Source organism: Aphelocoma coerulescens, chromosome 24, assembly GCF_041296385.1.
Source record: "Aphelocoma coerulescens isolate FSJ_1873_10779 chromosome 24, UR_Acoe_1.0, whole genome shotgun sequence".
Lineage (NCBI taxonomy): Eukaryota > Metazoa > Chordata > Aves > Passeriformes > Corvidae > Aphelocoma > Aphelocoma coerulescens.
The window spans coordinates 2,636,515-2,650,719 of NC_091037.1; the positions used below are offsets into that span (position 1 = coordinate 2,636,515).

Below are 14,205 nucleotides of genomic sequence, written 5' to 3' on the forward strand. Positions count from 1 at the left end.
GGATAATCAGTTGTGTGGTTTTATGGCTGCAGTTGTGTTCCACATTATCCCTGTTTGCACAAAAGTAATATAGAGCCTCAGAAAAGGTAAGTTTGGAATGGTTCTTAGGGGTCACTTGAAGACAGGTGAGACAGAAGAGCAAAGGAGATACGTGACACTTCATTAGATATTCTAGATTTATTAAATTGCAGGATATCGTTTATTAGCTAATTAAAATGATTTCAAATCTAATCTTCTTCTAGAATGGCTTTTATGTTAAATGCTGAAAATCAAGCTGGCAATTTGACCACTATTAATTAAAATTTACTTTCTCTTCCTTATTTTTAAGTTGCACTGAACGATCAGATGAAAGCTGTCCGGAAAAGGAACGAAACTTCTGTCATTGGCCAAATCGGGGAAGATTTGCTCTCCTGGGTAAAATTCTTTTAATATTTCTTGTATTTGAAAAGAATATTTCCTAGAATGACCAACAGAGCCAGAGGCTGGAGAAGGTAATTCCCAGCTAATGGGAACTGAAAGGCTGGGAGTTGTCATTTCTGTGGAGCCAAAATAGAGCTGGAGGGTGATGAGGGTGGAAGGGAAAGCAGGAAGAACTCCGAGGATTTTCTTCTGACTGGAGATAAGAGTCATTTAAGGCACAGGAATAATTTCCTTGGGATGTGTGGGTAGAATAGAAAGGCACTTTTGGAGACATAAAGGTGAGAGTGGGACTTTGAGAAATGGAGTGGCACAATTTGTTTCAGTAACACTGAAATGTGAGCCTGGTGTTGGCTGCGGTGCAGTTAAAAGATGGTTAAAAATACTGATTTCTAATCTTAGAATTGATAAATTCAGGGTTTATAGTGCTGGTGCAGGCTTCACTTCTGAGATCTTTGTGGAAAGATTTGGCTGCCCCAGCCCTGGAAGTGTTCAAGGACAGGTTGGAGCAGCCTGGAATAGTGGAAGGTGTCCCTGCCCATGATGGAGTGGGACTGGATGGGCTTTAAAATCCCTTCCAACCCAAACCAATCTGGGATTCTTTAATGTGGGAGGGCTGGATTGAGGAGAACTGTGGAGTTTGAGGTGTAAAGGGCTCCTCTGGGAAGACAAAGCCATAAACCATGGCAGAAATTCCTCCTCATTTTTGTCAATAATTCATTTCTTCCCTGGTGAGCCCATTCCCGTGTGGCTCTGCCTGCTGAGGGTGGCATGTGCTGAACTCCAGCCTGTCTAAACTTGGCTTTTTTGGCTTTCTGGCACAGTTTAGTGGAGCAGCAGAGGAGAAGCTGAAACTTGCCACTGCCACCTTCTGCAGCAACCAGCCCTTCGCTCTCGAGGTCATCAAGTCCCGCCAGAAGAAGGACTCACGCTTCCAGACCTTCGTGCAGGTGAGTTTCCCACAGGGCTCTGACCTTTCTCCACCAGGCTCTTTGAGTTTTTTCCACTGGGATTTGAGTTTTCTCCACAGGGCTTTGAGTTCTCCACCAGGCTTTGAGTTGCCCCAGGGTGTGGCTGGGAGCCAGCACAGCCCAATGAATCCTCCTGGCAAAGTTCTGATAATTAATGGCATTAATTAATGACATCATGCCTAACGTTGCCTTCAGCTCGGGATCATTTCCAGCACTGTATTTATCTCTCCTCATGGTTTCTGGAGGGAGGAGCCTTTGGCTTGGGGAGCACAGAGTGTCCTGATGGAATGCAGGGCAGCACGCAGTGTCCCAGGCAGGAGATGCCATCTCCCTCGAGGTCAAGGATGCCAAGCTGTGTGGGGCAGAGTGCTCAGAGTGCCCTTTGCTGCGTGCCAGGGGCAGGAGACAGATGATGCACACCTGCTCTGCCTGCCAGGAGCGGGGTTTGGGTCCATGTGGCATTTGCAAGAGAACATTATCTCCATTAGCACTGGCTGGGAGGAGCTCTGCTGGTACAAGGGGAGATTTCCTTGACGAATGTCCCGTGTTTTGCTGCGGTGTGGAAGCCCAAACTGATGTGTTCCTGGCTGCTGCTGACTGAGATTGATTGGGGATGGGCCCATGCCCATGGGGAGTAATGAGGGAAGGAAGGCACTGCCTTTGTGATGAGCTTTTCCTGCGGATAATTGCAGATGGAGAGGGGATGTGTTGTCTGGGTGATAGATCTTGGCATCTCTTGTCTTGTATTTAATTACTGGAAAGTGAAGTAATAGATGTTTAAGTGATGAATAGATGTTGTGCATTCAGGTAATTATGGCCTTAATAAAAATGACAAATGCAGATATTGTGCTGTTGAAATTTAGGATGCTGAGAGCAATCCCCTGTGCCGGCGGCTGCAGCTGAAGGATATCATCCCCACGGAGATGCAGAGGTTGACTAAATACCCCCTTCTGCTGGATAACATTGCTAAATACACAGGTAAAGCCTTTCCACTGGGGTTTGGGCACCCACCTCTAGTAGGTTTTCTTGGTAAATGTGTTGACTAACACTTCAGTTTTATGTCTGTTTCTGTTTTCATTGCGACTTCACTGCTGCCTTCTGCACAGGAGGTGTAAAAAAAATACTAATAAAAAGGCAAATCCAGTGTTTCTTCCTCCTTAGTAAAATAAAAAGGAAATTCAGTGTGAAATAAGTGAATCTGTCAAACCTGTAAAGCGGCACAGAACGTCCTCGTGCTCTTGCAGAGGGTGGGATTTAATTAGGATGTGTTACACTGAAAGATACTTCCAGCACAGCAGGTAAAAATGTGATAAATAATAGCACAAAATACCTCTCCAGCTTTACTATCTGATACCTTCTGCAGTGTAATTTCATTACTCATAAAAATAGACTGCAGCTACAAGTTCCCTCTAATCCTAATTAGGAAAGCATGTGATACTCCATTATCTTTGATGTACTGGTTTATGTTCCTGTTAACTGAATTCTCAGTGTGACTGCTGGTGCTAGTGAGAATTGATGGGTGCACCTGGGCCTGTACTCTTAGTAAGGATTTTAGGTTTCTCAGATTATTGTGAATAGTTGTCACATGGGCCTAAAAAAGAAAGAGTAACAGTTGTATTAGATGTAATGATCTGCAGGTCACGATGAATTCTCTCCTGTCACAAATCTTATTTTTACCACTTTTGCAGTGCTTTTGTTGATAGACTTCTCTGTGAGTTTAACTCCTCTTTGTCCAGTTTGAGGCCAGCAAACTGCACTGGAGGGCTGACTGTTCAAACCTGTGCTGGGAAGCACCGTCACACTTTGTTTTATTCTTGCAGAGCTGCCTGAGGAGAAGGAGAAAGTGAAGAAAGCAGCAGATCACTGTCGCCAGATCCTCAACCACGTGAACCAGGCTGTCAAAGAGTCAGAGAACAAGCAGGTGTGAGGGGCAGAGTGAACACCCAGGGCTGGGGACAGCAAGAAACCTCCACTCTGGGGAGTTTTGCTGCTCCCAGTGACCATTTCTTTGCATTTCCTGCAGCATTTGGAGGATTATCAGCGGCGACTCGACCTGTCCTACTTGAAGCAGTCAGAGGACCCCATGATGGATGAGTTCAGGGTGAGTTGACAGCGTTAAAACAATCCCTGAGTAAATTCTGTTTGCAGCCCTGTCACTCACTTTGTGCTTCTTCTGATGCACAAGCAAGTGGTCTTTGGAGGTAAATATTTCTGTATGAAAATGAAAACAATTAGTCTCAGAAATGTGAGTTTTACCACCTTCCTGAAGATTTCTGTGGCTATAACAGTCCAGTTCTGCACATAACGGTGCTGATGAAGCTTGTCAGATCTTTATGGCCTGCAATCTCAAGCACTGTATCACAGAAGAGATACCTGATGGATAATGAGATTATTGTGGATATTTATCTCGTGTGAGTGCACGTCTTAGTGATGCTGTTGGAACTGGGGAGGCCTTGGAGAGCCCTGAGGTGTAAAAGGAGAGCTTGTACAAAAATGTGGCAGATCCATGCAGCCAAACAAAGCCTGAAGTCCAGCATTAAAAATATTCTGTTTCATGGCTCCTGTAAACCCCTGCAGTTTTGTTGGAAGCTGGTCACCTGCTGCTTGCTTCCCCATCTTCCTCAAAGTCCCTGTGAATCAAAAAAAACAAATCTTTTCTGTAAAACTGTGTCGTGTATCCTTCTCCAAATAAACTTGCAAGCATTCAGTGAGGGGAAGGAAGAACTTCCTGGCAGCTCTGAAATCTCGCTGTCATTGATTGTAGACTCTGAGACTTGGAAGGGAGGAATTGTGAAAATTGTCACTTCTGCTTGCCTGCAGATCTAAATGTCACAAGCACTGAAGTGCCTGAAGAATCCATTGACATTACAAATCCCGTCAGATCGTTGGGATGATTTGTAAATCATTTGTAGGCACACTTGACTTGCAAATGCAGTGCTGAAGCATTAACCAGTTGTAATGCTGGAGCTGGATGTGGGGTATTGGAAAAACTCCTCCTGGGAAACGGATGACATCCTGATGCCCCAGGAGGTTGATTTGGTGGGAGAATTCTCCACCCTGTGACACTTGGCCTGTGGAAAAGAGCAGTGGAAGAGGAAAAGTGATAACCAGCATCTCTCACACGATTTTGGGTTCCCTGCTCGGTGTTTCTTTTCCCAGCCTGGGTTTAGCTGCTTCTCTCCAGACTGGAGTCCTCTGGCATTCCTGTTTTTTAGCATGCCTTGCTTCCGTAGAAATTTCATTTTTTTCCTTTCCCCTGGTGGCAGAACCTGGATCTAACAAAGAGGAAAATGCTCCATGAAGGGCCCCTGACTTGGAAGGTGAATCGTGACAAAACCATCGGTGAGTCTGGGCCATCCCCTCGCTCCCCTGGCTCTGGGTGGGTTTGCTGGGGAGGAGAAGAGGGAAAAGCTCTGCAGCAGCTCCCAGTTACTCTTGGTACTGCCACCTCTGATAATGCCTGTGTGCTCCTCCGAGCTGATTAAATTACTCTTGTCAATTCTGAAATGTGCTGGAGTATCATTAGGGCCATGCAGGGACACAGCAGTCAGTCATGAGCTGATCCAATTCCATCTGTAGCTTTCTGTTGGAGTTTTCACGAGGAAGATTTGCAAGCTTTGCTTGGAATGGCACAGCACTGATTGCTGCCTCTGCATGAGTAATCAGAAATGCAGCTTTCTGCTTTCTGATAGCATCTCTTAACTCATTCTGGGCTCTTCTGCTCCCTGGGCAGATCTGTACACTCTGCTGCTGGAGGACATCCTGGTGCTGCTGCAGAAGCAAGATGACAAACTGGTGCTGAAGTGCCACAGCAAGATCCTGGCGTCCACAGCTGACAGCAAACACACCTTCAGCCCCATCATCAAACTCAACACTGTGCTGGTTCGCCAGGTGGCCACAGGTCAGTGCAGCCCGCTGAGAAAGCACAAGGAGAAGCCAAAAATAAAGATTAGCTCAGTTGAGGAAGATGATTTTTGTGTGGATTTTCAGAGTAGAACACGGAAAACTGCGTAGGCTTAATTCTTGGTTGTCCAACATCGTGCTTAGTATGGATGAGCTGTTTAACTTCTTTGCATCAGTAATAGGCATTGCTTGAGTTTTAAATAGACTTCTAAATGAAAGTACTCTGATTGTGTTAGAGGAAAAGCACTCTGGAAACTATTAGAAGGGAAAAGAGGAGAAATGAAGCTTTTTCAAAATGGTTTGAGATGGGTTTTTTCCTTTGAGGGCAAATTTCTTTGCTAGGGCAAGGTCTGTGTTTCTGTGTTGGTGTTGCAGGGTTCTCTCATGGACTCTCTCCTTGCTTTGGGCTGGGGTTATGGCTTGTTCTAGGAGTTTTTGGGAAGCTGTGTGGGACCTGGCACCTATTTAAATCCTCCCTTCCCTGTGTTGGTGCAGATAACAAAGCTTTCTTCGTCATCTCCATGTCAGAGAAGGGGGCTCACATCTACGAGCTGGTGGCACAGACTGTCTCAGAGAAGAATGTGTAAGTACTGGGTTCAGTTCCAGCTGCTGCTCCATCTGTTGTACCTGAGAGGCCTTCACCCCATGAACTCCCTGAATTCCTTCTCCAAACTCAGCTGCAGACCTGGTGGTCTCTGTAGGAAGCATCCGAGGGTAGATCCCTCCCAACTGGCTCACTCCAGACCCTTTTCTGACCTCCAAAATGCTTTTGTTTACCCTTAAAATCCTGGTTTTCTGTGCCTGACTGCCAGATCAGACACAGAAATAATCCTGTATCTTCATGCAGCACCAGAGATCTCTGCAGATTTCCATTCTGGCATCATAAACACCCCGCTGCAGAAATTGGATTCCATGGCTAAAAGCTTTATTTTGTCTTTGGGAGAAACTCTTTTCTCCTGAAGTATAAGCAGGGATAGATTTGTTTATGGGATACATGGCTATTGTTGCATGTATTATACCTCAGTAATGTGTGAAACAATGCTTTTGGATGTATTTATATTTAAAATAAGTGGTTGATCTGACAAGTGATAAGGTCCTGTCTATCTGAGGAGCATCCAGGTGAGCTGAGCTTTATGCCGTGGTGATTGCAGGGTGTTCCTGGAGGGACTGAATGTAACAGAACTTTAAAAAAAAAACAAACCCTAGTAATAATATGAACTGGGTTTAAGAGGATTAAATAGAGAAATGCTCATTCTGCTTCACTTGCTGCATGATTTTTATTTGCTGTTTCTGCTGCAGCTGGCAGGACCTTATAGCTCAGATGGCAGGAACTGTGAAGATGGGGAGCAGCAGAAGAGTGATCCCATTGCCTCAGTCAGGCCCTGGCGAGTAAGTCAAAGCTTCAGGAAAAAGAAAAGCTGATTTTTCTGTCTCCAGCACCCCTTTTCCTGCTCAAAAATTGCCCTCCAAAGCAGGGATCCTCCTGCAGATCAACGTGACTGAAACAATGTGTTTGTTCTCCCCTCCCTGCAGAGAGGAGCGTGAAGAAGAGGAGCAGCAGAAGCTCAAAGAGCAGCATGACATTCCTGCCAGCAGCCTACAGAGTCCAGGTAAAGCAGGGATTCAGGGAAATGGGAGCAGGAGATTTGCTCCATGGAGTGCAGATGTGCCCAGCCATGTTCCTGGGGGCTTGGGGATCCTAGGGCAGCTTTGAGATTTTTCTGGGAAGGGATGATTTCTTTACAAGTCATTCAGAGAAGTGATGCTGAATCTCTTGGAAATGCACCTTTTACTGTTGCCTTCTGATTTATAAACTGCTGGGAGAGTCTTTTTTAACCCTGGAAAGGATTGGCTTTTTATCAAAGCCACGCTCAAGAATTTTATTGGTTTCAAGAGTCGAATTTTCTGCATTTTTATCATCGTTGTTTCACCTGAATTTATGTTTTCTGTCCTCTAGATAAAGATTTGGGCCTGGAGTCTCCCTTAATACTGAACCCTCAGTCTTCTTCACCCATCATGTCTGAAAAGGCCAAGGTGGAAGGGCTGCTGGGGGCCGAGGGACAGTTTGAGAAGGTGCAGCAGGCAGAGCTGGCACTGAAAGACTCCTCTGCCTGCTATGAACACACAGCCACCAGCTCAGCCTCGGTGCCAGAGGGGCAGTGGGCACGGGATGCTCTGAGGAACTGTGAGTACCCATGGGCAGTGCCCAGGGGGGTGGGATAGGGAGGTGGAAGTTGTTAAAACAGCCCATTTGCATGAATTATCCATTGCCCCTGTGGCTGGGTTTCACCCAGAATGGAGCTGACAGCCAGGAATGCTGAATTCATGCACTGCCCTTCCGTGGGATTTGGGCATCTCCTTGTTTTCCTGGGGTTTTATGTATCAAATGAGGGTGATAATGAATTTTTACTGCACATGGAGTGCTTTGATGGCAAAATTATATTGCAGAACTTAGTGTCCAGTGCCATGGCTGGTCAGCAGTTTTTAAAGATGAGGCACTCAGCCCTGCACTTATTTCCGTAGCACTGGAGCAGAAAGGAGAGGTTGCTTGTGTTGCAGAATACAATTTTCCTTTTTTTTTTTTTGTAAAATCCTGCAAATCATTAAGCTCACCCATATCCAAAGCCCAGGCTCAGATTTCCTGAGCACTTGGGAGGTGGTTGGGTCTAATGAGATCAACTCTTGTGTGTGTTGAGAAGTTTTGCTGATGGACAGATCATTGTTTGAAATTGGTTTGGAGGTTTTTAATCGCTTCCTCTGCTCTCCTTTCAGAGGAGGAATGCAGGGCTCTGCAACCTGCTGGATCAGCTCTGGCAGTGCAGCTCCTAAATAGAACTTCCTAAAATTTGAATGAATTCATTAATCCACAGATCTCCTCTTGGCAACTCTGGAAGGGACACGAAGTCCCTCAGTTGTGCTTGGAGGGAAGAGTCTGTGGAATATTTGCTTTGACCAAAATGCAGAGCTCTCACATCCTTGGCCCCAGTTGACTCTTCCATCTCTCTGTCCAAGCAATGACAGTTCTCTGCAGTCTCAGAGTTATCTTGGATCTTTAAATCCATTTATTCTCCTTCTTAGAGGATTTAAAGTTCTTTTCTAGATCTGAATGTTGTACCAATATTTTTGGTACTTGTTTTAAGAGACTGGGGCTAAAATAATCTTAGTTTGGGGCATGTAAGGACACTTTTAGTGACCCTACAGCATCTCCTGAGTGTTGAGAGTTAAAAGAGCAGCTCCCCAACAGCAGCAGTGGCTCCCTCACACTGTGACAGGAGCCTGAGCTGAGTGACAGTTCTGCTGTGTGACATCACAGCTTTTTTTGGGTGTTGCAAGAGCACTTTCTGGTGAGGATGAACAATCTGAGGCTCTTGACAGCAGCACGTTTTTGTTTGGAACAATATGTCCCTGTTATGAAGTGTTTGGTTGGGATAATTTGGGAACTAAAGGAATGTGGGTTGAAGTTCAACCAGGCATAAATTTGCATCAAATTTTAGGGAAAATGTTTCTTCAATTTTTTCTGTTTTTTTTTTTCTCTGTCATTTCAAACCTGAGTGGAATATTCCCAATTTCCTTGAGGTGGGAATCCCCTGCTACAGCCTCAGCTGTGAGCTCCTTTGCAGGGTAAAACCCAGGCACTCAGCGTAATTTCTGGAGACAATTTCTTTGTTTTTCTCCAAGGAGATGCGACTTGTCCTGACATATTGTAAGGTAGAACAGGGCAGTGAGGCTGGAGCCCTTGACAGATTTATTTTTATCCCTGTTTTTCCAACCAAGAGCAAGGAGAGGAGTGGCACCTCTGTGAGAGGGCGACCTTTGTGTCTGCTTTTATCCCTTTTGTGCTCTGTGAGCGCTGCCTGAACATCTCCTGTCCTCACAGCTGGATTTGTCAGGTGCCATGAGTGCAAGAGCAGGATTTTCAGCCATTAGCATAGAAACAGAGATTTTGGGCAAGCAGGAGGGGAGGTGGTGAGCTCACAGAATATCCCGAGGTGGAGAGGAGCCAGAAGGATCATTGAGTCCAGGTCCTGTCCATCTCATTACGGGGTTTTTGCCTGAATGTTGCCTGTCCTTGCAGTGGGGTTGCTGAGGCAGCTCTTGGTGCAGCAGCTCGGCCTGGCTGAGAAGGGGACCCTGGAGGACAGACAGCGCTTGCCCAGGTTCAGGACCGTGTCCCAGGAAGCCCAGACAGAGAGTGGGAATGATCTGCAGCCCTCTGACAGCAGATTCCAGCAGCCTGGAGCGGACAGAGCCCTTCCCAGAACTCGAGAGCTCGCGGCTGGGCACGGCCCCCGGACTGCAGCTGAGTGCCCGGCCTCAGGGGATGCCATGCAGCTGGTGGGCACAGAGCCCGGTGCCAGGGGCAGTTTGCCCATGGACAGCATGAACCTGGAGGGCTCTGGCTCGGAGCTGGAGGGGCTGGGGGCCGAGGAGAGCGGGGAGCATTTCTTCGATGCTCGGGAAGCCCACAGCGACGAGAACCCCGCGGAGAGCGAGCTGCTGGACAGGAAGGAGGACGAGGAGGTGCAAATTCGGATCTCAGGTGAGCCTGGGACACTCGCTCAGGGGGTGATGGCCTGGCCAGGTCCAGGTTTAGCACTTCATCTCTGGCTTATCTGGGATAGGACAGTCAACTCCCAACTCTCAGCCTTGACAAGTCATTTTAGCCCTGTGCAAACACGGACTGATTAATTCTGTATTTGATGGAGGAGAAGCTGAAATGCTGGGGGTGGCACTCTGTGACAGGCTGGAATTGCAGAGGCACCAGGCACAAGCCAAGCCCTTGATTGTGGCCGTCCTGGACCACTTTATCTCTCTACTGCCTATAGGGACCTGTAGGGAAAAGGTTTTCCTTGGAGGCAAAGCACTTTTTAAAGCCCTTTTCCTGATCAAACTTTAGAAGAGAAACTCTGTAATAGGCTCCTGTGATCTTACCCCACTCTGAACCTCCTAAAAGCTCATTATTTTATTATTTTTATTATTATTGCTGCACATGGACTATCTGACAGCTACCTGAGCACTCCAAGCTCAGCACAGAAGCTGAGGTCTATCTCGTGTGCATTCTGTAGTAGAAGCAGCTGCTGTCAGGTGGATTCAACACTCACAGTCACACAGAAGTCTCTTATCCGTAAATACGCTTTTATTTAAAAATTGGATTATATCCACGTGGATAAGCCAATTTGTGACTGCCCCAATGCTACTTTCCAACTCCATATTGCAAATAATTTTTCTCACTGAGACATTTTAAATTATTAAAACTGAGCCAACAACTTGAAGCATCTAATTTATTTGTCACCTCTTCCACTGTTTACTTTTTTAACTGTACGGGGACCTCAAAATGAGATTGATCTGTTTTTAGTCAATTCTGAGTCCCCTGTGCTGCCTTTGCTGGAGAGAAATTCATTAAATAGATTCCTATTGCTGGGTGCAGGTTGTGAAACCATTTTCTGCCTGTAATTACTTTTATCTTTTAGCATATCAGCAAGCTCTATTTTAAACCTCACCCATCTAAAAGCATCCTCAGTGCCAGCACTGGGGAGTGGAGTTTGGAAATCAGCAGCTGGATTTGTCAGGTTAGTTAGTGCAAGAGCAGGATTTTCAGCCATTATCAGACAAACAGAGATTTTGGGCAAGCAGGAAGGGGGGTGGTGAGTTCACAGAATATCCTGAGGTGGAGAGGAGCCAGAAGGATCATTGAGTCCAGGTCCTGTCCATCTCATTATGGGCTGTTTGTAATGCACAGTGTAAAAACCAGCCCTGATCTCTGAACCAGCTCAGAACCGAGTGTGGTCTGATACAGTCACTAATCTCTGGAGTTCTCACAAACGAGTTTTCTCAGGGCAGTTTAAAATGTCTCAGGAGATGGGCTGTGGGACATCCCCACTTCTGTCTCTTCAAATCTGCTCAAAACTCCCTCCAGCCCTGAAGCTTCCAGAGGACTCTTGACTCAAACCCCTTTGTCTCCGCAGGAAATTATTTGATCCTTGATGGATATGGAACAGTGCAGGAGAGCTCCACGGACGAGGAGGTGTCAGCCCTGGTCCTGCAGTGCACCTCCCATGGCCGGCCCTCCCTGGACAGTGCCCAGCAGCAGCAGCAGCAGCCCCTGTCCCCAAGGGACACCCAGTCGGACGGGGGCAGCTCCCCGTTCCCCGAGGAGCTGCTGGGCTCGCGCTGGGCAGGGCTGGAGGAGCCCTGCCCCTTCCTGGGCAGCCCTCAGCTGCCTCTGGAGACCCGTGTGCAGCTCATGCAGTACATCCAGAACATCGAGGATGCCCTGGAGAAGCTAAAGGTGAGCTGCCTTTCATCAGTTGTTATTATTAATTAGTATTACTGCTGCACGTGGAATGTTTGATGGTCACCTGAGCGTTCGACCGTTTCCATACCCGTTAAGTTTTGGGTCAGAAAAAAAAGCTTTAAGACAGCTTTGATGGGCAGGAACACTGCTGCATTTCTCTTTATCTCTGGCTCTTAACTTCTGGAAGCCTTTAAAAGCAGAATCTTTTGCTTTTTTGTTGTTTTATGAGCATTGAGTTGTGGATCATGACAGGCCAATAGTTCTGCTGGAGCTGGAGGGCTCATTATGGCTTTGATTTTGATCTGGAGAAATTTCTGAGGGACAGGACAAGCCTGCAGAAGTGGAGTTGTGAACAAGACACTGAGCAATGTGGATTCCTGACATAAAGATTTAGGTTGGACATTAAGGAGAAGTTCATCACAGAGGGGTGGGAGGGGCTCCCCAGGGAGGGTTGGAGTTCCCATCCCAGGAGGTGTTTAAGGAAAGTCTGGATGTGTGGCAAGGTGACAAGCTTGTCTTAGGGCATAGGCTGGACTCAAAGATCTCAAAGGTCTTTTCCAGCTTTGGTAATTCTGTGAAATCTCTTCTGTGCTGCTGCTCCTGCTGTCACGTGAAGGTGCTGAGTTGCACTGAGGATATCAGACCAATAACGAGGTTTTCAGGCTCAATATATTCCAGATTATTTTTGCATGGGAAGAGGATTCTCTTTACAGAATAACTGTAGAAGGTTTGATGTGTGAAACATTCAGTAGCCAGCCTTCAATTTCACTGAAACCAGAGTACTGCATGCAGATAAAGGTTAAATAAAGCTGCTGATAAAGGAGTTGAGCGGGGTACTCAGTGTTTGCAGTAGTGAAACTTCTCCTATTTGAAGCCCTCTTTGTCTGCTTGGTAGATCAAGAGCCAGCTGAGCTTTGGGGTGGTTGTTGTTGTTTTGCAGGAGGTGGAGGAGGACTACAGCGTTCTGCGACGCCAGGGGCTGGCTGGCTCAGCCTCCACAGGAGAGCCCTCAGGTAGGAGCAGCCGGGACCCCCCGAGCCCCAGAACCAAACTCAGAGCACAAAGTTGAGCGTTCGAGGTCCAATTTTGCCTTTCTCACACACCCAAAGAAGGTTTCACCTCCTTGAGCAGCTCTGGCAGTGCTGCTTGCAGGAAAGGTCGGCTCCATCCCTGGAGGCTCAGCTGAGCTTGTTCCTCCTCTGGGAAGGTTCCCTCCCCCCAGACCTTCGTCCCAGGGCGTGCAGCTTCTCCTCCAGGCAAGGCCAGAGTGATGGGAATTCCCACAGGGAGATTCCTGCAGTGTGGAATGCTGAGCCTGGCTCTGCCTTCCCTGGGATGGCTCTGGGGCCCTTCAGATTGGCCTCAGGCACCCTCCAGATGGAGTTGCTGAACTCCTCCTGCCAGAGGTTTGGAGGTGAGGTGGGTGTGAAGGCTCTCACTGAGCAGCTCTCTGCAGTAGGAGTGGTCAGAAATGCCACGTGCTCATTCCCCAGTGCTTCCCTCTCTCTCACCACCTTTTTTCCCTTTTTTTTTCCCCCCCTTTTTCCCTCCTTCAGACAAAAGCTAGTCGTGTTTCCAGGAGTGGCTGAAGACTGGATGAAGAGAATCGGGACACAGCACCCGCTGTCTCCCCTGTGGACTCTGGGATGAGGGTTTGGAGCATCCAAACAGGAACCATTCTCTAGCAAAGTGGGCATGGGGTGCTTTTCCTGTGGGGCATCTGCACTATCTCGTCAGTGAGGGAGTCTGTTCTATTCTGCTCCTCTCCTTGCTACCAGAAATTCTTTTTTTTTTTTTTTTCGGAACAGAAAAAAAAAAACCAAACCAAATGTACAGAGCTTTGGGTGTAGGATATAAAAAAAAAGTGTATTTAGACATTTAAAAGAAAAAAAAAATCAATGTATTTATTTGACTTCATTCCGTGTATCAAAAGCACATTTTAATTTTTTTAATCTGCCTTTTTTTTTTTTTTTTTTTTGTTCTATTTTTGGGTAGTGGCAGTTCTGGCCCCCTGCATGTGGCCAACCCTGCCTGGTGAGGGGACGGGGGGGACCTGTGTGCAGGAGTTTTCCTCACTGGACTGGACTCTGCACTCCCTGCTGGCACTCAAACTGCCAAGAGCTACTCATGAAGGTGTTGGGATGGAATTTGTGGCTGGAATTTGTATCCAACCAGCTGCATGGGAATTGCTTATGTCACCACGTGTGGAACAGGAATTTTCCATGCACTAAACAGCCAGGCACTTGAGATGGGTAAATTTCCCTTTTCCCCTTTCCCATTCCTTTGCTGGGAGAGGAGAAAGAGGTTCTAATTATTTTTTTTTTTCTTGACTTTGTTGGCTTTGATCATTGTCTCCTTTGTAAAGTGATAAAAATACTTGGACCTGCAGCACTTTTGTAACTCTTCTCTGGATCAAAAAAAAAAAAAAAAAAAAAAGAAAAAAAAAAAAAGAAAAAAATGCAAACCCAGAAGTGTTTCAAAGATGTGGGGCAGCTCTGCCCCTGCTTCACTACTGAATGAAAAAGGGCTGCCATTGGAGTTAGCCACAGGTACTGCTGATTCTAGGGCCAGTAAGTTTTAGTACCTGAAAGTATGTCTTGCTGAGGGCTTGGGGTGGGG

At 46.8% G+C, this 14,205-nt stretch overlaps 1 protein-coding gene across 2 annotated transcripts in view; it reads left to right on the forward strand.

Annotated features, from left to right (window-relative positions):
- Positions 1-13,974, forward strand: part of ARHGEF12 (Rho guanine nucleotide exchange factor 12) — a 67,353-nt gene extending 53,379 nt beyond the window's left edge. For both annotated transcript variants that reach the window (XM_068994602.1, XM_068994603.1), the window contains 15 exons: positions 329-414; positions 1,242-1,367; positions 2,252-2,366; positions 3,209-3,309; positions 3,412-3,489; positions 4,655-4,730; positions 5,122-5,289; positions 5,787-5,874; positions 6,591-6,680; positions 6,825-6,901; positions 7,249-7,476; positions 9,367-9,831; positions 11,258-11,580; positions 12,527-12,599; positions 13,143-13,974. In XM_068994602.1, coding sequence (XP_068850703.1) covers positions 329-414; positions 1,242-1,367; positions 2,252-2,366; positions 3,209-3,309; positions 3,412-3,489; positions 4,655-4,730; positions 5,122-5,289; positions 5,787-5,874; positions 6,591-6,680; positions 6,825-6,901; positions 7,249-7,476; positions 9,367-9,831; positions 11,258-11,580; positions 12,527-12,599; positions 13,143-13,153 — 2,105 coding nt within the window. In that variant the 3' untranslated portion in view covers positions 13,154-13,974. The remainder of the gene's footprint in view (positions 1-328; positions 415-1,241; positions 1,368-2,251; positions 2,367-3,208; positions 3,310-3,411; positions 3,490-4,654; positions 4,731-5,121; positions 5,290-5,786; positions 5,875-6,590; positions 6,681-6,824; positions 6,902-7,248; positions 7,477-9,366; positions 9,832-11,257; positions 11,581-12,526; positions 12,600-13,142) is intronic.
- The last annotated feature ends 231 nt before the right edge of the window (positions 13,975-14,205 follow it).